This window comes from Kockiozyma suomiensis (genome assembly GCF_038497685.1).
Source record: "Kockiozyma suomiensis strain NRRL Y-17356 unplaced genomic scaffold V2V93scaffold_13, whole genome shotgun sequence".
Classification (NCBI taxonomy): Eukaryota; Fungi; Ascomycota; class Lipomycetes; order Lipomycetales; family Lipomycetaceae; genus Kockiozyma; species Kockiozyma suomiensis.
The window spans coordinates 66702-87498 of NW_027117676.1; the positions used below are offsets into that span (position 1 = coordinate 66702).

Sequence of the window (20797 nt, forward strand, 5' to 3'; positions counted from 1 at the left end):
TTAATTTCTGTCAGTCTAGTTTTATTCATTGTTGGCATGGATTTTCATTATATAGAGTAGTAGATAAAATTAAACTAGCGCAAATGTCTAACTTTATTATTAAAAATACATTAATATTCTATTATCTATTGTAGTGCTCAATTATCGATATCTTTATTAACAAATATCTTTTGAGATTCATTTACAGTTACTTCTCATATGTACTATGTAGAACAAGACACCCTCATATCTTACAATATCTCCCAAATTAAACATAGACACAAAACAAGAAAAAACAAAAAAGGAAAATTACACGTCGTCCGCCCCGTTCTTTTCATCAACAATACCACAAACTTATTAGAAAAAAAAAATCGAAAAACTATCAAAAACGCCATTTCCTATTTTCCGATTCGCTATTAAATCAGTCCTTTTCTTCTATCTCATCCTCATAAAAAACCAAAAGCCAAAAAAAAAAAAGGTTATACAAGAACTTTTCTTCAACTTATCGTAAAAACCGCGTGGATTCATCCCCAGGAGCAGGCTGAAACCCAGGAATCACAAATGCATCCTCATTCGAAAAATTCATAGTCGATGGCGTTCCAGCCGCTGTCGTACTACCTAGACCGTCAGTCGACACACCTCTAGATCCATTAGAGGTCGTAGCACCATTATTTTCAAATTGTAAATTTGGAATCCACAAATCAGCCTCGATGTCATCGAGCATTAACGCCTGGTCAAGAAAACTCGTCGGATTCGGTAAATCCGAAAACATCTCCAAAAACTGCGTCTCAAGAGCAGGAACTGTGCCCGCAGCAGACGTAGGACGACTCGTCACATTAGCAGTCGGCGCACCACTCGACATTGGCAGCGCGGCACTCGCCAGAGACGCATCATTAGCAAGCGTCACGACCGGCGGCGACTGCGAGCTGCCACTCACCACCACATCATGCGAATTTCTTGGTACATTTTTCCTCTTCGAGCGTATTGTCGGACTCGTTACGATCGGCACCGCTTGAGCCTCTTCGGCCTGCCGATTCGCGAGATCCTCCTCAAGCTTACGAAACACGCTACGCGCCATACCGCCCATCGCTTCAGCAACCCACCATGTCTTAGACAAATCATCAAGTACAGCACAGCTTTCGTGCCAACCTGCAATCGCCTCTGGCGACGGATACAAACGCAAGTACACAGTCAGCGTCAGCGACACGGCGTATGGAACCGCTGGGAGCGGTGGCAGCGCAGGCTGCGTCTTGACAATATGCAAGATCTGCTTCGTAGAGTGTAACAAAATCGCGGCATTGACTTCAGGCGATTCGGGCGCGCGCTTGTGGGCAAGAATGCATGCAGCATGCCGAATCAAATGCATAAACGCGGCAAACGGCGAGTCATCGCTCTTGCCGTATGACACTTCAAAATCAACCTCGGGTGGAATGGTAGAGCCTATGGGTCTGTACATTGCAATCACACGGTCAAGTAGCTGGCAAACATCGTAGAGCTTCGTAAGCCAGCCTTCTTCGCTCGGTCGCATACCAGTCACGCCAACATCATCAAGTCGCGAGATCACGGGGCGTGCAGACACGCACGCCGACATACGATCAAGACACCACAGACACCACCACAGTCGCCGCATGGGCGCCTGATCGGGGTGCGATTGTCGTTCGTGATGCAGGCCAAGAAAATGAGCATAATGAAATGCTTGCTCTAGGTCAGAGCACGACTTTTCAAGACCATCTGAGCCCTCAGAGTGCAGCGACATGAGCGCAAGCACGCGCACCACCGTCAACTTGTCGCGCTCAATATCTGCAAACATGAGGGCGCGGATCTTGGTCGCAGTCAGCGTGGCAAAGTGACGAGGCGACCGCGATTGAATGTATTTACGCGCGGATGGGTGGCGACAAGCAGCCAACAGCACGGCGTGCAGGAGCAGAGTCGGACACTCATCGCGCGCATGCATTTGCAAAAAGGCTGTCTTGCCAAGTAGGGGAATCAGCGGATGCAGGTACTTGAAATACGTGTGGATCAAGCCGTCGCGGTCCTGCTTTGGCGGTAGGTCAAATGCATGAAGTGAGTTAAGATAAGTGAGCAGTTGCTGATTTAGTGGCTGGTGAATTGATGCTCCCTTCACCCATACACCGATATCATCCTTTTCAACATTGCGAAGAGTAAGTAGCACCGACGCGGGATCAAGATCGCCGATGAACCGCGTCGAGCCGACGCCTGAACTCATAGTCGTCGGTGCAGTAGAGTTAGAATTAAGAGTACCTGTAGAAGCTGAGGCCGCAGCGGTGTCTATGGCCGAGGGCCTTGATTTTGACTTTTTTGATGGTAGATGCGCGTAGTCAGAGTGTGAGGCCGGTGTCGCCACTGTGTCGTCAAAGGTAGCGGCCGTAGAGGATGCGACGGGAGCCGCCGCTGCCGCAGCACTTGCAGCGGCAGAGGCAGGCGGGGAAGAATCTGATTTGTGTCGACCACTGATTATTGCAGTGGCGCTGATATTCGGTAAAGGCTTGTTAGAGGAGGCTGCGATTGGAGAAGACGCTGATGAGGACGGCGCGGCGGTAGCTGGCCTAGTGACGGGATGCAGAAGCGACTCATTGATGGATGAGAACGAAGAGGAGCTTGCGAGACGCGGTCGAGTGGCTGCTGCAACAGCCGCCACGGTCTCGACGGCGTGGCTCGCAATCGAAGCAGCCGTCACAGGCTCGTGCTGGTGCTGGTGCTCGTAGGACTTCGATGGCGTGTCTGCTGATGACGAGCGCACGAGTGGCGGGCGAGCGGAGGAAGGCTTGATATCGGTGACGACGGGAGGAACATCATCATCTTCGTCGTTTTCGTCCAGGGTGGCAGTATTGGGCACGAGACTAGACAGGACCAGGATCAGTAAAGGGGGCGGGAGTAGTGACGAAGAAGAGGAGTCAAAAGTACCTGCAGGAGATATTTTCTTTCATACACGGAGCGCAACGCTCGTGATTTTTAAATGGAGGCTCGCAGCGTTTCTAGAGCATGAAATTAGATAGGGCGGATGCGAGGAGAGTATGGGATACGCACACGTCTACGTTTGCATTGCTCACAGGCTTTGTGGGCCCGTTTTCGCTTGCGGTAGCCCTCATCGTTTGCAGGGAAGACAAACATTCGCCTGGCTGCTGGAATGCAGCGAGGAAGAAGAGGACGAAGATAAAGAAGAGGTGGATTAAATAAGGAAGATAAAGAAGGCAGACGAAGATAAGAAGAGAAGAGAAAAGAGAAGAGAAAAAGCGGCGTGGTAGGAGCGGCCGTTGTAAGCCTGATCGACTCCGCACCGCCGCCGACGGAAAACTATCGTGAGATTGCAAAGTGCCTATATATTACGGAATATTACGCAGTTTATGTATTACTTATATTTTACGTTCAACTCGCATGCAATAAATCTTCAAACAACATCTTCTGCGATACTATCTCGTTAGTCCGCTTCTGCTCGCGACGCGGTCCAGTCCAGCCGGCTGTGCAGCTACCTTGCCATTTAAAGCACTGCTCCCACTCGCGCCGCCTAATCGTGACGGCGACTCTTATGTAATCACCCGCAACTCCGCCCCGCCATCAGCCTACTGTTTGTTTTCTTATTTTATTAGACTGAGGTTTTCTCTGTGTTGATATCGTCTAGCTGATTCTGTTTACTTTCCATTATGCACTGCTGCTAGTCTTACCGTGCTTTCGGCTCTCTTAGCCCCGTCTCTTGATATATTGACGTTGTGCCGATCAATGCGTGTTGATCCAGCGAAGTATATCTATTTCCTCCTAGGGAAGGCTGCCGTGTTAATAGGCCGCTGGTTGACTCAGCCGCGTGCTTCCTCTCTCGCTCTCGCTCTCTGACTTATCTCTACTTTATCCGTGCATGCATAATAATATTTAGTCTTGTCGTTATATTATTCTAGTAATATCTACAATTTTGTATTATTCTTCTAATCGAATATCTTGGCAGGTGCGTCTGCGGCTAGAGGCAGCGGCACCTCCCACTCATATCCAAACTGCTTGATTCCTTCCTTCAACTTTGCGTCGATACACAAATACCCAACGTTCTTCGTCGCATTCATATACGTCAACACGTTCTTTCCCCGCATAATCTCCTGCTTAGTCAACGTGCACTTGCCCTTTAGCAAATCGTAAAAGCAATCCTTGAGCTCCGCAATGAGCTTTTCGGTGTCTGCCTTGTCCGTTACATGGCCAGCCGCAGTTGTTACACGCTGTCCGGTTGGTGCGAGTTCGCTATTTTTCTTTTGCACGTATTCGAGCATGAAATCAAGGGACTTTGCAAAATCGGGAATGTCGGACGTCTCAATCATATAGATTGGCACGATCTCGTACGCCGAGTCGCCCGAAAAGAACACCTTCTCTTCCTCGTCATATAGCGCAATCTCATCAGGTGTATGGCCTGGCGTCAGTAGAGCTTCAATCTTTAGGTCAACTCCCTTGTACACCAACTTTTCATTCTGCTCTAGCCAATGATAAACCTCAAATTTCGGCGTGGGAATACCAACTACACAGCACAGAGAGTTGCAGCCCAAGTCATTCAGTACATAATCTTTGGAGTATCCAGAAACAAATATGTCTGCCTCAGGAAACTCAAACATGCCGCCGATATGGTCGTAGTGGGTGTGTGTAATGAAGATAAGCCATTGCTTCTTCTCGCCTTCGGCAGTCAACAGTCGTCCTTCAGCCGCAAGGTTCTTCTCGATAAAGCTCCGAATTGACTTCTCAGAAACAGTAGGATCCTTGCAATGGTTAGGCCCACTTCCTGTATCAACAAGAAGAAGTAGCGTAGGGTAAACCTTCACATAGATGAATGGAAGATCACCGAGAGAGTCTTCTTGCACAATCCGGTAGATTGTCGAATTAAGCTTTGTCCATGAGAAGCAACTAGTCTCTGCCATCTTGTGCTTAGATAAAATATCTCTTCGAGTAAAAGAAAAATAAAAATAAAATATATAAAGAGCAGACGAGGCAAAATCGGAAACTGCTATAGCAAACAAACGGAGATATCCACCAGGCTCAATTTGGCGATAACTTCCTGGGCTAATATCGTTATCGGAGCCTCAGAATGAGCGGCGTGAAATGAAAATCAAGAGAGCGGTTCCTTTGTTAATAATGCTGGTCTGATGCTTGGTCACTTATACAGAGTCAAAATTGATATTCTATTCACGGGAACTATTTACTTTCAACTGATCCATGTAAGTCCTATTTAGTCCTCTTCTCAGCTTCTTTACTTCTTCAGTTTGCGCCTAATAGCACCAAAGATATCAAACTTAGCTACTCTCAGCACATAGTAAATAGTAAACGCAGCAACAACATTAAACACCAAATATGCGCACTGGAATCCCACATTCCGCCACCTATGACTGAATTTCACATTAATCGTGTCTAAATAATCATCTCCTACGGTATACTTGCAATACTGACAGGATGACGTGGCGTTCGGATTATTTAAATATCCACCTGAGCTATTAAGGAAATCTTCTGCGTAGTCATAACAGCTAAGTCCATCTGGTGGATTGAAAACGTTGAACTCGCTCTCAGTGCAAACAACTTCAATTCCATGAACGACGTTGCCAAGCATGGCTTCAAGGAAATAAGTTAAGGGAGAGACGCGATACATAAATTTCCAAAAGGTAGGAAAAGCAGAGTACGGCTGGAAAATACCGGCAAAAGAAAGGATAAAACACACCAGCAGGCCAGTAACGATGTTTGCTGTTGCTGCGTCGGGTGAGATTGTTGTAATTAGCAGACCAAATGTGGTATAGTAAATTGGATAGAGTAAACCATATACTAAATATTGATATCCTAAACAAGAATTAGTATCTACACTATTGAGACTATTTATTTAAAATGATCATACCAGCAATATTTGTCGCCCTATTGAAATTGATTGGAAAATAATAGCAGCAGTAATATAGAGTCGATAAGATAATGTTGTATGGCAATTCAGCAATGATGGTAGCCCCCAACAACGCGCTCCAGTGATATGTATTTGAAGCGCTTTCTCGAACCTCGTAGAGCTCTCTCAGAACAATGATTCTAGGCTGCATCTGATTTATCATCGGGACAGCAATTATAATTGCTAGAAATACTCCGAAAAGTAAGTTCTGAACACCCATAATCGAATGATTTATATTCCAAAATGAAAACCCAACAAACAATCCAGAAGAAATCATCAACATCATCTTTGCAAAAATATATTGTGGATCTCGCCAATATTGGAGCATCATTCGTCCGGAAACTCGCTTAAACTGCGTAAATAATCCCACAGCAAACTTCCCACTCAACTCTTTACTAACTTCACGCTCGGGCTTGCTGCGTAATTCAGCATGTAATTTCTCAATCTCATCTGTCAAATTAGCGTATTCAGACGACGCTTTCCAAACCTCGTACCAGTCGCGATCAACGGAAGCCGTAGCTCCGGCTCCAATGCAGTTCAAAATGTACTCTGCAGGATTCTCTTCATCTTCACAAGGTGCCGCACCATTTTTTTCAAAATAGTTTATAAGCGTGCTTGACTCTTTACCAATCGGTCCAAAGTAGACAGTTTGGCCTCCTCGCTTGAGTAGGAGCAGCTTATCAAACTGTTCAAAAAGTGTAGCAGAAGGCTGATGAATTGTGCACAAAATCGACTGCCCTGCATCAGCTAGCCGACGCAATAATTGCACGATAGCCCACGCAGACTGCGAGTCAAGACCTGAGGTCGGCTCATCTAGAAACATCAGCAGCGAAGGTTTTGCCGCCAGCTCGACACCAATCGAAAGTTTCTTGCGTTGCTCGACATTTAGTCCTGCACCAAGCACACCAACGATAGCTTCAGCGTAAGACTCCATTTGCAGCATTTCAATCACTCGCTCACAGTACTCATATTTTTCTGCCAATGGTACCGAAGCCGGCTGTCTCAACGCGGCAGAAAATCTCAATGATTCGCGCACCGTGCATTCAGCCACGTGTAAATCCTGCTGCTGGACATACCCAGTCCTACGTTTGAAGTCCGTACGAATAGGTTTCCCGTCCACCAGCATATCGCCACTAATGACTCCAACATTGATTCGCTGAGCAAGATTATTAAGTAGAGTTGTCTTTCCGGCCCCAGATTCGCCCATTAGCGCGGTCAGCGTTCCAGGTTTTGTATATCCTTGAACGTCGCATAATAATTTTCTATCTTCGCCATTCGGAAGTGTGACGGTATAATCAACATGCTGCCATGAGAATACCTCGGACATTGCTAAATCGCTGACCTTTTCATCAGTGCTACTGCTACTATCAGTTTTCGGAGTCGCGGCAGAAACGCTCCTCCCGTTCCGTTCAGCCACGATCTCGGAAGCTTTCTTCTTGCGAGTCTCATCCTCAGGCATATGTCCGCGCCTAAACACAAGAACATCGCCAACCATACCCCTCGGTGAAGTTAACTCCGAACCAATCGCCCCCAATACAAAAAACAGGATAAAGTATGCCAAAACAATACCAAAGTTTCGCCAAATATGATCAAACGAGAATGCAAACTGCTCAGACAAATAATTGTCGCCAAGAACATAGTCTTGCCCAGTACGACTGCCAAGTGCGGCACATACACGATACTCAAGTGACATATTTTTATATTTGTCTCCGGATGGAATCAAGTTTTCGGTACAATCCATCTTGCGACCATGCAATTCATTCGTTATCAACGCTTCAAATCCAAATCTCAGCGGATTTAGATAATTCAACCACTTAAACCACACTTTCATGAGTGGAACGGGGATCAAGAAGCCAGCATAAACAAACAAAATCATGAGTGCCAAACCGGCGACTGCATTAGCTGCTTCAATAGTTGGCGAGAATGCTGCAATCATTTGGAAGAGCAGAGCGTTACAAGTCGTCGTAAGCAGCGCAAATAAAAAGAAAGTGAAAAACTGTCCGGGAGTCTCATTAAACATCGGTAAAAAGTAAAATATAATACAGAATATGACGTAATTGACAATACGAAGTGGTAAAGAAGTAATTAAAGCCGAAATTGATTCTGCAGCTGGATGATAAAACGCAAACCGCTTTTGTTTCTCAACAATCTTTCGCTGAGGATAAGTCATAGCCATTTCAGCAAGCGCATTGACAGTGAAATAAAGCATCACGTAGAACATACAACCACCGCGAGAAAAGGCTCCATCATAGCTGTTTGAAAGTTTATAAAACAAAGATCCAACAACCAAAGACTGTGCAACCGCGGAAAGAACACTGGAGAAGATGTAGGCTTTGTCTCCTTTTTGGCGCTGAAATCCACGATGCATAAGAATTTTCAGTTGCATTCCAAACGAAAGAGTGTATGGCGAATGATGACGCTTGCCATGTAAAGGGCGTTCTTGTTTGATTGAGTCAATCATATGGTTGAGTTTCTCACTGGGCTGCAGTTCCGCGCGATAAGCATCCATTTCTTGCAGCAAGCGCTGGTAGTTATTCGATGCTTTCCAATAAGCAACAAACTCTTCTGGGGTAAAAGGTACCTTTCCCACCATGCCTTCCTTAACTGGTACCTGTGCAGGATCAGTCAACGCTGTAAGGAATTCGGCTGTAGTTTGGCGAGGAGCGCAGATATATCCCATGTTTTGAAAATATTGCTTTGCCTCGTCAACAGGTCCAAAGAAAATCTGTCGACCAGCGTATATCACTGTAACCTTATCAAAAAGCTTATAGATATTTTCTCCAGCCTGATAAATAGCAACTACAGCCGTGTTTTTGAGCAAATTGGTACTCGTGCGGATAGTCCGCGCGTATTCCAAAGCCGTCGAGGCGTCAAGACCTCTGGTCGAGTTGTCCCAGCTCACAAAGCGCGCACCGCCAGCCATAACCTCAGCCAAAGACACACGCTTCCTCTCTCCGCCTGATACTCCTCGAACATAGTCATCGCCGACACGTGTGTTATAAGTGTGGCGTAGACCATATACCGTGGCGAGAATATCACGCATGTCTTTGACGTAATCCTTTCGAGAGATATTTCCTGAACGGACGCGCGGTGCCTTAATATCAGCCGCAAAGGATAATGTTTCGTCGACATTCAGAATTGGAAAATGAATGTCCGCTATTAAGTTGTCAGACAGATTAATTTTAAAAAAAAAATATAGAAATAATTATGGGAGAGTACTTTCTGGACTAAAGAGAAGGTCCCCTTTGAAGCAGCCTTTCATGGTTTTCTGGTCTATACCGTCATACGTGATTTCGCCAGAAACATCGGTAAAAGTATCGACTTCTCCCGCCAATACGCGAAGAAAAGTTGAACATCCTGCTCCTGGTCGTCCAAGAACCTAAAAAAACGACTTGTTAATTGTAAGACAATCAAATAGAAATAAATTAATTGACATACAAGAACCATCTCGCCTGCTTTAATGACACCATCGAAATCTTCGATAATGTTTCGATATTTCTTATACTTGGCTTCTCTGAGTACCTGAATAATTCTGAACGGAGATCGCAAAAGCTCTCCAACAGTGGCCAGAGCCTTTGCACCCATGTCAACACCCTGAACAGTCAAGTTCTGAAACAAAACTCCCACGGTGCGATTCATGATCCCGGCCTCCTCAGCACGCTGCACGCGTTCCCGAAGAACTCTCCCCAAATTGAAATCATCCTCATCAAGGCCTTCTTCAGCTCCGGCCGCAGAGCGAGTAGACAATACCTTCGTTAAATGTTCGAGGCGATCAAGGTTTAGTGCAACTTGATGAGTTTCCTCGCGATGGAGCGCATTGTGTTGTTCGGCATCGTTTAGCTCCAGATCAATTGAACCAGACGAGGAAGACATGACCGCTTTTCTTTGTTTTTTGTCTGTAGTATACGCAAGGTAATCAGGCGAAACGCCATGATTTGTATTTTTCTCTCGGGGTGGCGAATAGCCGGAGATGATTGCTCGACTTAAACCCTATCTTCAAGCCCTACAGGTGACCGGATCGACAAGCCGAGGATCCGGAAGTTCGGAAAGAGTTTAAATTAACCCTAATGGTTTGGTACCCCAAAATCTGAAGGCCGAAAAAGCTCACGATATGTCGCGGAAACAATAGCTTCGACGGGTAAGGAGCGAACGTAACCACGCCATAAAGAGCTATAGCTGTTTCTACTGGCAAATGAATACCTACTGGTTAATCTGCAATCCCGAATTTTCCAGTTTCCTATGCCACTACCGCGGTAGTCTTGGCTTCGGACTTAGATCAAATTAAGTTTACTAGATCTTCAGTCTGCCGCCAGAAGGTGCGGAATGCGTAAGAGTTAGCTCAACGAGGTCAATGCAGATACTGCTGACCTCTATTTTGTTTTGATAGCGAGATTAACTAAAATACTTCGTAAGCTCACACGTTACTACAGCGTCGTTATAGCAACGGTAGGCCGCGAACAGAGGAATGCAAGTTTTTGGTATGTCATTCAGGATCTACGTTCTGCAGAACCCTAAAAACCCCTGTGATGAGACTGATTGAAAACCTGACTTTAGACAATCGACAAGGATTTCCAGCAATATCAATGCTCATGCCTCTCATACATTACTATTCATAGTAGTTTTTATCACTGAGCACGAAGGAGTACGTAGTTCACGCGATAAAGGTGTCCATGTTTTTATGGATAATGAATAACGAGACTCAACTATTTTCACATAATTTGTCTGCCTATTTCTGGCAACTTTTGTTCATATTTTGACTTTGCTTTTCTTTATTGCAAGACAGAAAAGAAAGGCAATGTGATGCAGGTGTACAATTATATTGTCTCCAGATATCAGTGAAAGTAGAGAATCTTATAGAGTACCTGCCCAACAGAACGGCTGCGCACAAAGTAATCATATTATTTGATTGAATACTTTACAATATTGCAGGACGAAAAAATTCTCGATCTAAGCGTCGTTTTCCTTCCTCGACTAATAGAAAAAGCAAAACACTAGAAGTCAGGATTTTTGAACTTTCAGTATGTGTTATTAAGCATCCGCCGGAACTGCACAGCCCGAGGCTGTAAACCTTAATATATTCTGTTTTTGCAACTATAAGCCGCTTTTTCTTAGGCTTAAGAAGGAAATCAGAATTTGACTGTATCCGGGACAAAGTCACCGTATCGGGCTTAGCACAAATCTTTTATCTATCTTTATCCGGCGAGCACCAACAATTTTATTATATTATCGCTGTCTTTTGTTATATTGCAAATATTCTAATTGAAATTATTTATAATCAAGAGATACATTAATTAATTACTACAATGAGCGAGGAAACTAGCTGCTTTTCGTGGACTACTCTCAACAAGTCTACTTACCGAGTCGTCCAGGATGACTCGTTGAAGGAATTGCCGTTCATCTACGTCAAGGTGTACCCGACTCTACTTATTCTCATCGATACCGGCTGCGGTCCCAATCACTGTCGCGATCCTACGGTGTCGGAGAAATCTATCCGGAGCTTTATTGAGAAGAAACTTGATGCGGAAGGTCGATTATTGACAGCCGAAGGCGAGAAGAAGCAATGGCTTATCTTCATTACACACACCCACTACGACCATATCGGTGGCATGTTTGAGTTCCCTGATGCAGATATTTTCATTTCGGGATACTCTCAAGATTACGTTCTAAACGATTTAGGCTGTAACTCTCTCTGCTGCGTCTTTGGTATCCCGACCCCCAAATTCGATGTCTATCATTGGCTTCAACAAAACGAGAAACTCACATACAAGGGCGTCGATCTTAAACTCGAGTCGCTTCTTACTCCTGGTCATACTCCCGATGAGATTGCTCTTTACGATGAAGAAGAGCAAGTGTTCTTTGCCGGTGACTCGCTTTACGAGGAAATCCCCGTATATATCATCGATACCTCTGTCATGGCGGATTTTAGCAAGTCGCTTGATTTTATGATTGACTACGTGCAGGCTAAAAACAAGCAACTCGAGACTACTGGTAAACGTGTCATTACTTGCGCAGGCCACATCACAGATAAGGCCGATACCGAGAAGCTTGCTCTTGAGATCAAGGAATGCTTTTACGAGACTTTGAAGGGCAAGAGTATTCTTACCAAGCAAGAAACTATGCGCGGTATGAACGTGCTTACTTATATGAATGCTACCAGAAACGTGGGGTTCATGTGCATCGACACAAAATTGAAAGAGGGTATGAAGCACTTTGGATATGATTGGGATGTTCCTGCTCCTTTGCCAGCCGATGCTCCAGCGAAGATCTACTGAGTTGTGAAAATTCCTCCAATTATGATAATAATAATCGAAAAGACAAAAAAAAAAAAAGGAAAAAAAGTCTATCATATTTACTCATCTGAAACAAAAAATTATATCACGGCCAGCGTAGACATATTTATGATCTTTTTTCAGTACCTACAGCAATCCAGCATTGTAAAACACTTATCTCGTTCATCCATCCGACTCTGTCTTATCTACAACAATCTTAATCTCACTCCGACCCTCAGAGCCCTCCGAGATTCGGGGAATCCGATACGGTACAGCAGGAGGCGGCATCGACAACGGAGATTCGTCTTCAATATCCGAGGTGTGAGGTGATGGAGAGGAAGTAGCAGGCGGCATCGGTGGCGGCGAAGCATCCCCATCGTGGACCTTTTGCGTAGGTTTCGGCACATTCAACGACAGATCGGACACCCTTCGCTCGAGGTTATCTCTCGGTACTTGCTGTTTCAAATTCGAGTGATGATGGGGGTGCGTGTGATATGGATGTGGATGTGGATGCGAATGTGGATGTGGATGATGCCGCACAGGCTGCTGGCCCGGGGTTTTAGAGTCTGAGTTTTCAACTTTGAAAAACCAGTCTCGGTCTTCGTCGTATTGGTATACGGCCCAGTATACACCATACGGTTTCGGTTCAAGTACCCAAAGCGTATTAAGTGGTACATCAAGATCACCAATCGCCTGCCGCCCCAGATTCATAAAGTATGCAAGCAGCACACGCGCAACGACACGATGTCCAATAAGCAACACATGATCGTGCATACGCTCGACTTCAGTAATCACCGGTCGCAGACGGTTGATTACATCCAAGTAGCTCTCGCCACCGACGCCGGGGTATCGATAACCAATCTTATCCGCCATACGCGCTCTATACTCGGCAGGGAATTTTTGCCTGATCTCCTCATACGTCATCCCATCGTATGCCCCTGATCCAAGTTCATTAAGCATACGCATTTGCTTGATATCGTACGTATCCTCGTTAAAATCGCGCGCCGTCTCAATCGATCTCTGCAGCATACTAGTCCAGACGCAGAAATGCGGCTCGACAGGCTCACCCTTGGGAGTCGTCGGCTGCGAGCTCGAGCTTTTAGGCATATTTCTCTCCATAGCATATCGCTGCAACTGTCGTTCCCGAAACTCATATCGTTGGAAATCCATAAATTTGGCCAACGCCTGAGCGTACTTCCGTCCCTTGGAGCTTAAAGAAGCATCACCACCAAGTTTCCCAAGAATATTATCTTCCGACTCGCCGTGGCGTGTAATCCAAATCTGCCGCTCTGATAAGTTGAAATTGAGCAAGAAGAAGACTGCTTGGCCTGCAAGAAAGCCTTGGATATTGTACGCCACAACTTTACGGCCCACATTAATCATCTTGACGTACTGCAACCCTTCAACTTTCTCTTCTTCATCGCCAATAGTTTCATATGTCCTTTCATAATTCTTGACGCGCATTCGAAAATCCGCAAGCGCAACGGCAGGGTCTTGTCCTCTGTAATCTGGGCCCGACAGCTTTAATCTGATATTCTGTTCCAGAAGATCCTTATCGTCACATATACTCTCCATAAAAAGCACCTTAAGCTCGCCATTCGATCTATCATGAACGCGACTAAGCACCGACCGGCGGCGCTTGATCGTCGAGTTTGTAGCGTCAAGAATTCCTATGCTGCCATTTCCTAATAACATCCAATCTAATAGCTCGTCTAGTGTCTGTAAGGCCCAGCTTTCGCGAAGCGCAGCCATATCCTTATTTTCCGGCGCAAAAAAATCCGCAGGATGAGTTGTTTCAAATTGTGACTGATTGGTCGGTTTGAGAAGTGGTGAATCTGGTAGGGGATGACTAGCGGGCCCAACATGATGATTTGACTGACGACGAGTGTTTCCAACGTTGAAGATTTTTGTCTCATGTTGCAGCCAGTTCAAGTATCTAGCTAGCTTTTTTGTAATGTAGGATTTTCCTCGGGCAGGGAGTCCCACCATGATTATCACAAGCTTTGATCCAACATCGCGCGCAGCAATAGTACCGTCTAACATATAGCATTATATTAGATACTGTGAAAGAGAAAGGAGAAAAAAATAGAGCATACCCGGCGACACTCTGCTACTAGTCAAGCCTGGTACATCAAGAGTCGTAGCTCGTCTAGGAAGATCCAGGTAAGACGGCACACTGACGCCGTCATGTGGCGCAAATCGTGGCGAACTAGCTGATGATGGAATCGGCGTATCAGTAAGGGCTGTACGTTTATGCGAAGTTGGATACACGACAGGAGTCGATGTTCCAGAGCGCCAGATAGTCTGATGGGGTTGCGATGGCGGTCCGGTGAGCGCAAGGGGGGTGATGCTCGATGTGCTCGAGTTGTTACTGCTCGAAGACATCACACAAAGGAAAAAAAATGAACACTTGAGAGAGAAGGAAAAAACGAGGTATTGCTAAGCTGTGAAAAATCAAGCAATTAAAAAGGTTAGCATGGTTATCATTTTGGGATTAAGGACGGTTGCGAGCAGAGAATTGCTGGTGTTAATCGGGAAGAGATGAATGGTCGGTGGACATCGGTCCGCGGCCAAACGTAAACTCCCAACGCGGCCTGGCTAGTCTGTCAGTGACTAATGACGTATGTGTATAATCTGTCTGCGGTCTGTCTGTTCTCTATAGCTGTGGATTTGGATGAACTGAGATAATCAATAGCTGAAGATTTGATTGCAGCGAAGGATGTATGTAAGAGGGCAGAGTGTGCAGAGTGTGTAGGTACACGTATTGATTAGTTTCTTTTGGTAAGACCACTTTTACCATCGCACAGTGCTGCTGTTTTCTTTGGAACATGTGAATTTGTCTGAGCAGAGAGGCTTCTTGCAGTTCACTCTGACAAATACTTTCTACCGTGTCGAACAACAAAGCTATCCTAAGCTTGAGTACTTAAGCTTGAGTGGAGTAACCTTCTTTCCAGCTCTGTAGCTGTATCTTTTCAAACCGTTGAAATCAAGAGCAAGCCTGCAAACATCCAATCCGGCTCCTTCCCCATAAAGGTACCATAATACAATACACGAGCACTGACAGACTGCAGACTGATCGGCACAGTAGCCACTAATTCACCTAAATCAAACCAAACATTCCCAACCTCCGCAGCAACAACTTCGGCAGCAAAGCGAATCAAAACAGGAAGAAATCTCGTACCGAGTGACTCTTAAACCGCAGAAAACGACTAAGTAAAGATATATACTACTATTATATGTCGAGAGTGTGCTGTAAAGTAGTTGAGAAAAGAGAATCAAAATATTCCCGGCGGCGCTTGCGGCTCGCGCGACTGCGTTTAAGATGCAAGCTTTAGGGTGACTAACCTATTAAACCAAATTCCCAATTATCAATGTATTCTATGTGTAATTACTCGAATGGTAATTACTCAAATTTATATTCAAAGATCCAGACGTCATTCTACTCTTCCTCCGCATACTCAATGTCCGCCGGATATAAGCCGTTTGCTTGCTCACGTCGTCATAAATACTCATAGACAGTTTCAGAAATTGGACTAAGGTTCTTTCTGTCGCGCACATTTCTGGCGAAATGGTCGGCCTCTCAGAAAATCCCGTACCCATAAATAGCAAAATTTGTAGAAAACTCCTTCTCCATTATTGGGTTGATAAACAATCTGGCAGGCGATGTCGGAACAACGAGCGTACCCTTTGATCTTTCGACGAGGACGCAGCAATTGATGGATCCAGTGAGACTGGTAAACTTTGAGGCGATTGAGATATTATGGGCTTCTCCCCCGGACTAGTGCTATGACAACTTCCCCGTCGACACCGGTTGACTTGGATCAGAGGATCGAGACCTTTGTTGACGATGGTGGGTATTGTCTGTTTTTGGGATGACTGGAGACCACCCCCGCGCTGCTATCTTCTCAGAGCAGTAACTCGAACTTGCGCATCAGCGGAAAGTCCACATGACTTCCATAATAATCACTTGGTTCTCAGTAACGACTTCCTTGAATATGAGTCGCCTGTGCGGAGTTGACTGTTAATGCCTTCTCACACAGCATGTTCTTTCCTGCTCGTAGCGTGTTATTTCTTGCTCATAAAGCGGCAATGACAATCCTATATATGGCTGTGCGGGGTAATTATGTATTCAATATCAACGACTTTACAGCTTTACCGGTAATGACGAACTCGTAACTGCTGTCGCAACGTACGTATGTCTCGCAGGATGCGTAGCTCCAAACGAAATTCTGAGCCTTGTCGGCAGAGCGCGACCAACTGCGACGAGCTTGTGAACGACATTAATTACGTCAATACTTGAGCTATCTAAAACAATGTCCGGTATAAGCTTCTGGGAAATCCGCAAAAGTGACAGTAACCGGCAATAAAGCATGAGAAATGAGGTGGTGAATGTTGCCGATACTCATTCGATAGCTAGCGATAATGTCTCATCGAGCGCTGTAAACCATTACTGATCATCTGTAAATTACAAGAAAGTGAAAAAAAAAAAAAAATAGTAGTTAACTACTGGCTAGCCTGTAAATGCGATAAGCAAACAAGTACTTGTGAGCAGTGTGGCACAGTGGAGACTACGTAGATTGTATCATCAGACATGGTCATAGTCCCCCAGTCACTCATTGGCGCCTTGCTCCTGCTTGATACTGTATCTAGAAACTATACACATATGAACATAAAACTGTAAAGCAGCTAATATTACAGTCTTCTAAAGTTTTGTGCTGAAGCTTTTCTCCCTTCATTTCTTTTTCGTGCTGTCCTTCACCTCGACCCACGTCTTCTTTACCCCATGCCGCTCAAGCACCTCAACAGCCGCCTTCCCTTGCGGTCCCTGCACAAGGACCTCCAGCTTGCCTTGTCCACCGCCACCAGTTCCTTCAAGCGACCGGTTAACCGTGGTTGAGCTCGCGCATTCTGTTCTCAGTTCATTGGCAAGCTCGGAAACGTCAAATTTGTATGTCTCCAAATTCATGATTCGCGTCACTTTATGTCCTTGCTTCATAGTAATCAATAGCTGGATCTTTGGTGGACTGCCTTTGCTCATCTTTCCTGCTGTACGCTCATCTTCGTCATCGCGCAGGACTTGGTAGTATTGCGCACATGCTCCTCTGAAGGCCTCTATCAGCGTTTCACGAGGTAATCTGCGAGGTTTGGCAGCAGACGAAGGAAATATACTTGCGAGGAGCGGATCAAGTTTAATTTCCCGCGGATTTTGCTCATCGACTAAATCTTCTCGAGCAATGTAATCCATCACGATCGCACGAAGATCGGCGCCAGTATAGAATATTCCCGAGCCAGTGCGTTTACCGACTGCGTCGGCAACCGGTTTAGCTTTATCTCTGATTTGGTAGTATTCTTTCACGGTCAATTTTGTAGGATTTGCGCTGGCTTTTGTAGAACTTTGACTTGTGTCGTCAGATATAGATTTCTTGCTTGTCGAACCACTTGCTAGAATTTTGAATGGTTTGAATTGTTTAAGCTGTGCATGATCTGCGCCAGCTACACTTGTAATGGTCACGTCTCCACCTTTCTCTTTGATTTTCAATAATCCTTCCTTCTCCATTGCTCTGAGAAACTTTGCTGCTTTCTTCCAGCTTGTTTGCTTCATTTGTGCTGATGAAAAATATACGGGTAAATGTCGTAACAAGTTCGCGGAAATAAATGTTGACGAAGGCTGAGGAAATGTGAGTTGTAGTGATCCTGTTCTAAATTCAAAAATTGTGGATAATAATGCTTGATGGAATGCTTCATCAACTTCATCTGTTGTTGGGCCGTCCTCTTTAACTGCTCGCTCAATTGATTCTTTGGGTTCAGTTTCGATTGATATTTCGGCCACTGACTCTGCAATTTTCTCGACATCGTCTCCTTCGGTTTTTGCAGCTTCTTCTAACGCTTTCTCCTCGACTTCCTCAGGCGCAGCTGTCTCGGCAATCTCTGCTCTAGGTACCTCCAGAGACAACTCCAACGGCACAGTAATCTTTCCTTTAACAGGCAACTCATCGCCATAACAATGCACCACCAAAATTGCTTTCCCATGCTTTCCAACAACTCTATTCACGCCCTCTAAATCCAAATCGCATATGCCGACAGCTAATGGCACAGATGATCGCTCTTCACTGGCAATAGCTACCACGGCGCCCTTTTTTGCCCCCGCTGGGAAAGGAGGAATAAGACCTGGCAACATCATATCGGCACCTCCGCGCAGTTTCTCTATAACTGGACTCCAGGTCCGTACAATCGGTACCAGGAACGCACATTTCCATATTGTAAACACAGTAGGCACAAGTTTCTCACCTGGTAATTTCAGCCAAACAGGTCGTCCATCGACAGCAGACACATATATTTGACCGGATACCCCTGGAGTAGGAGCCACATATTTCGCAGTCAATATATCTGATGGTAAAAGAGATTCTTTAGCTTCGGGGGGAAGTGTAGTAAGATCAAGGTTGTAGGCTGTCGCGATCGCTGCGAGTAGTTTTCGTCTATCTGACGAGCGAACCGGTGACAGTGGCTTTATCTGCCCGCAAATATGGTCAGTATGTAACATTTTGAATAGAAAGAAAAAAGAGAATTGCGTACATTTGGCTTTTTGCGAAACATTGAAAATGCTTTTGTTTCTTATCTAGTTATTTACGACCGCCTTTGTAATAGGTTTGAAACTTAGCAATGGGCTCGTCATCGCTTATGTCAGCGTCAAAAGCGTAAAAACTCCTTTGCAAGAATTATTTTTTTTCAAATTAAGGCATTGCAAGATCATGAAGAGTGAGGCCATTAGCATTTTTAGAAGTTGTATTGTCGCGGGAAGCATACTATCTACTGCCAGTGAAGGCAAAACAAGCGGATTCGTAACGTAAAAGGTATCATAGCTGAAATAAAATATACAGTCATGCATCAAACAAAACCAGAGTATAGCAGGGTATTCACAGTGAATCAGAAGGTATTTTCAATCCGTTCTTTTAAAGTGGCAAGACTATTCATCCACCCACTCCAACCCGACGCTTCTCCCTCTTCATGACTCCTCTCCTCCTCCTCCTCCTCCTCCTCCTCCTTGTCTCCCCAGAAAATCTCACCAGGTCTAGCAAATGCAGATTTCAAAGTCTCAGTAAATGAAGCTGTAGTTGTATCCGGGTGATACTCATCAATCCCAAAGATGCGAGCCACATATCGCGAGACATTGTTGACTGCTGAGGTTGAAGCATTTGTTTCATTGCTGAGGATATCAAAGTACGGATTAGTATTTTCAAACAGTTTTGTGTTAATAGGTTTTGAGAAGGGGGAAGGTATTTGAGAGTTCATTGAGAAACTGTGGACGGCAGAGTCTTCAATTTTAGAGGATGCCACATCCGGCGTCGAAATCGCGACTTTCAATGACTGATCTTTGATTGCAGAAGTTCTCGGCGAGCGACGGATAAAAAAATCGTGTCCGTTGTTTTCACTCACATTTTCTTTTTTTTCAGTCACAATGTCAAACGTGTCAATATTACTCCCAGTAGCGCCCACAAAATTGGAGAAAGAGACAGAGCATTCAGAAATCTCGGTCGCATCTTTGCAAGAAGAAGGTTTGATTGACAACGAATCCTCTAAGGTATTCAATACATACTCTTCAATCACACCAGTTACACAATTGCTATTATCATTTTTGAAAAACGACAAATCAAAATTCAAGTCATCGCCAGTCCGAACAAAGACAGGAGAAACCTCATGGGCTTCGTTCATAGTTGTATAATCAGCTAACTCTAAAATTGAGATTGGCTGTGACATATCCGCAATTGACTTTGAATCAGTAATAGCCCGAATGGTACTTTTGGATTCGTTTTGTTCAAAGGTATCAGAGGAATCGTGATTAGATTGAGTACTCGCATCTTTCTCTATGCTAAAGTCATCCGTTATCCCTACTGGTTGGTCTAAGGACTGTGAGTCTCTGTTTGTCGAATCCTGAAAGACCGAGATGTTCTTTGAATCGGTTTTGTTGGTATCAGCTGGTGGAGACGAAGAGCTTGGTGTTATTTTCGCGGTAGCAACCGCAGTGATAGGTTCACAATTGTCAGATAACTTTTGTTCAGAAAAGCATATTTTGCGACGATGGCGCATAGATTTGAGTATGCGCGAGGTAGAAAAGCGCAGACTTTTGTTTTTCGTTGCGGGCTCATCTACTGTCTGGGTAATGTTGTCTGTGTGTGGCGTACTTCTATAAACATCTGCTGCTGCTGTACTAACACTATCACTATCAGCAGGAAAAAAGCCATTATTCCCTTGTTTGTTTTTTTTAAAAATCTTGCGAATAAAGGCTTGAAATCTAGATTTTCTTGAAATGCTGCTCAAGATCGCAGAAGAAGCAACTGACGAAGAAGCAGACTCGCCTGAAACAGACTTTGGCTGGTTTATAAACACAAGTTAGCATACTATATAAAAACAGATAGAGCAAATAGACCTACACTCCGAAGTCGCCAGATAGGGCCCGGAAAAGGCATCATTGCCAGGTTGTGGAAAGTCAGACTGAATGCAAACGCGTAGAAGCAGTGCCTTGCCTAGTGGTCACGTGCGAGCGCGTCTGGGATTTAAATCGCATATCAATTAATAAAATAAAGGTCGTCGTCGACATGGATTTCTGTATTCGTTTTGTATTTACCGTGTCTAGTGCTTCATC

At 44.9% G+C, this 20797-nt stretch overlaps 7 protein-coding genes across 7 annotated transcripts; 1 reads left to right on the forward strand and 6 right to left on the reverse strand.

Moving 5' to 3' along the window:
• Nucleotides 1–85: 85 nt before the first annotated feature.
• Nucleotides 86–3198, reverse strand: V2V93DRAFT_374012 (fungal-specific transcription factor domain-containing protein). The gene is made up of 3 exons (XM_066911131.1): nucleotides 3028–3198; nucleotides 2905–2975; nucleotides 86–2840 (listed from the first exon to the last, which is right to left on the reverse strand). The coding sequence occupies exons 1-3, from the start codon at nucleotides 3109–3111 to the stop codon at nucleotides 482–484; spliced, it is 2514 nt and encodes an 837-aa protein (XP_066763941.1). The 5' UTR covers nucleotides 3112–3198; the 3' UTR covers nucleotides 86–481.
• A 655-nt stretch (nucleotides 3199–3853) lies between these two features.
• On the reverse strand, nucleotides 3854–5125 carry V2V93DRAFT_374014 (beta-lactamase-like protein). Its single transcript, XM_066911132.1, has one exon. It carries the CDS (start codon nucleotides 4884–4886, stop codon nucleotides 3918–3920), a length of 969 nt encoding a protein of 322 aa, XP_066763942.1. The 5' UTR covers nucleotides 4887–5125; the 3' UTR covers nucleotides 3854–3917.
• On the reverse strand, nucleotides 5126–10084 carry V2V93DRAFT_349489 (ABC-2 type transporter-domain-containing protein). The gene is made up of 4 exons (XM_066907954.1): nucleotides 9326–10084; nucleotides 9107–9266; nucleotides 5849–9043; nucleotides 5126–5793 (listed from the first exon to the last, which is right to left on the reverse strand). The coding sequence occupies exons 1-4, from the start codon at nucleotides 9758–9760 to the stop codon at nucleotides 5216–5218; spliced, it is 4368 nt and encodes a 1455-aa protein (XP_066763943.1). The 5' UTR covers nucleotides 9761–10084; the 3' UTR covers nucleotides 5126–5215.
• A 903-nt stretch (nucleotides 10085–10987) lies between these two features.
• On the forward strand, nucleotides 10988–12260 carry V2V93DRAFT_68252 (beta-lactamase-like protein). The gene has a single exon (XM_066912761.1). It carries the CDS (start codon nucleotides 11191–11193, stop codon nucleotides 12157–12159), a length of 969 nt encoding a protein of 322 aa, XP_066763944.1. The 5' UTR covers nucleotides 10988–11190; the 3' UTR covers nucleotides 12160–12260.
• A 79-nt stretch (nucleotides 12261–12339) lies between these two features.
• On the reverse strand, nucleotides 12340–14541 carry V2V93DRAFT_327548 (6-phosphofructo-2-kinase-domain-containing protein; the record flags this gene model as incomplete). The annotated part of the gene is made up of 2 exons (XM_066907560.1): nucleotides 12340–14192; nucleotides 14253–14541. The coding sequence occupies 2 exons, from the start codon at nucleotides 14539–14541 to the stop codon at nucleotides 12340–12342; spliced, it is 2142 nt and encodes a 713-aa protein (XP_066763945.1).
• A 2347-nt stretch (nucleotides 14542–16888) lies between these two features.
• V2V93DRAFT_382009 (uncharacterized protein) lies at nucleotides 16889–18750 on the reverse strand (the record flags this gene model as incomplete). Its single annotated transcript, XM_066912136.1, has 2 exons — nucleotides 16889–18667; nucleotides 18730–18750. 2 exons carry the CDS (start codon nucleotides 18748–18750, stop codon nucleotides 16889–16891), a joined length of 1800 nt encoding a protein of 599 aa, XP_066763946.1.
• A 286-nt stretch (nucleotides 18751–19036) lies between these two features.
• Nucleotides 19037–20647, reverse strand: V2V93DRAFT_374024 (uncharacterized protein). The gene is made up of 2 exons (XM_066911133.1): nucleotides 20382–20647; nucleotides 19037–20311 (listed from the first exon to the last, which is right to left on the reverse strand). The coding sequence occupies exon 2, from the start codon at nucleotides 20239–20241 to the stop codon at nucleotides 19081–19083; it is 1161 nt and encodes a 386-aa protein (XP_066763947.1). The 5' UTR covers nucleotides 20242–20311; nucleotides 20382–20647; the 3' UTR covers nucleotides 19037–19080.
• Between the last annotated feature and the right edge of the window lie 150 nt (nucleotides 20648–20797).

Bases quoted from the DNA above. Each gene is read 5' to 3' on its own strand.
- V2V93DRAFT_374012 (XM_066911131.1), bottom strand. From the start codon at position 3,111: ATGTTTGTCTTCCCTGCAAACGATGAGGGCTACCGCAAGCGAAAACGG. The intron at 2,976-3,027 runs GTGCGTATCCCA...TTCATGCTCTAG, and splicing joins AGCAATGCAAACGTAGACGT to AAACGCTGCGAGCCTCCATT. The intron at 2,841-2,904 runs GTACTTTTGACT...GGTCCTGTCTAG, and splicing joins AAAGAAAATATCTCCTGCAG to TCTCGTGCCCAATACTGCCA.
- V2V93DRAFT_374014 (XM_066911132.1), bottom strand. From the start codon at position 4,886: ATGGCAGAGACTAGTTGCTTCTCATGGACAAAGCTTAATTCGACAATC.
- V2V93DRAFT_349489 (XM_066907954.1), bottom strand. From the start codon at position 9,760: ATGTCTTCCTCGTCTGGTTCAATTGATCTGGAGCTAAACGATGCCGAA. The intron at 9,267-9,325 runs GTATGTCAATTA...TCGTTTTTTTAG, and splicing joins AAGCAGGCGAGATGGTTCTT to GTTCTTGGACGACCAGGAGC. The intron at 5,794-5,848 runs GTATGATCATTT...ATTCTTGTTTAG, and splicing joins TAGGGCGACAAATATTGCTG to GATATCAATATTTAGTATAT.
- V2V93DRAFT_68252 (XM_066912761.1), top strand. From the start codon at position 11,191: ATGAGCGAGGAAACTAGCTGCTTTTCGTGGACTACTCTCAACAAGTCT.
- V2V93DRAFT_374024 (XM_066911133.1), bottom strand. From the start codon at position 20,241: ATGCGCCATCGTCGCAAAATATGCTTTTCTGAACAAAAGTTATCTGAC.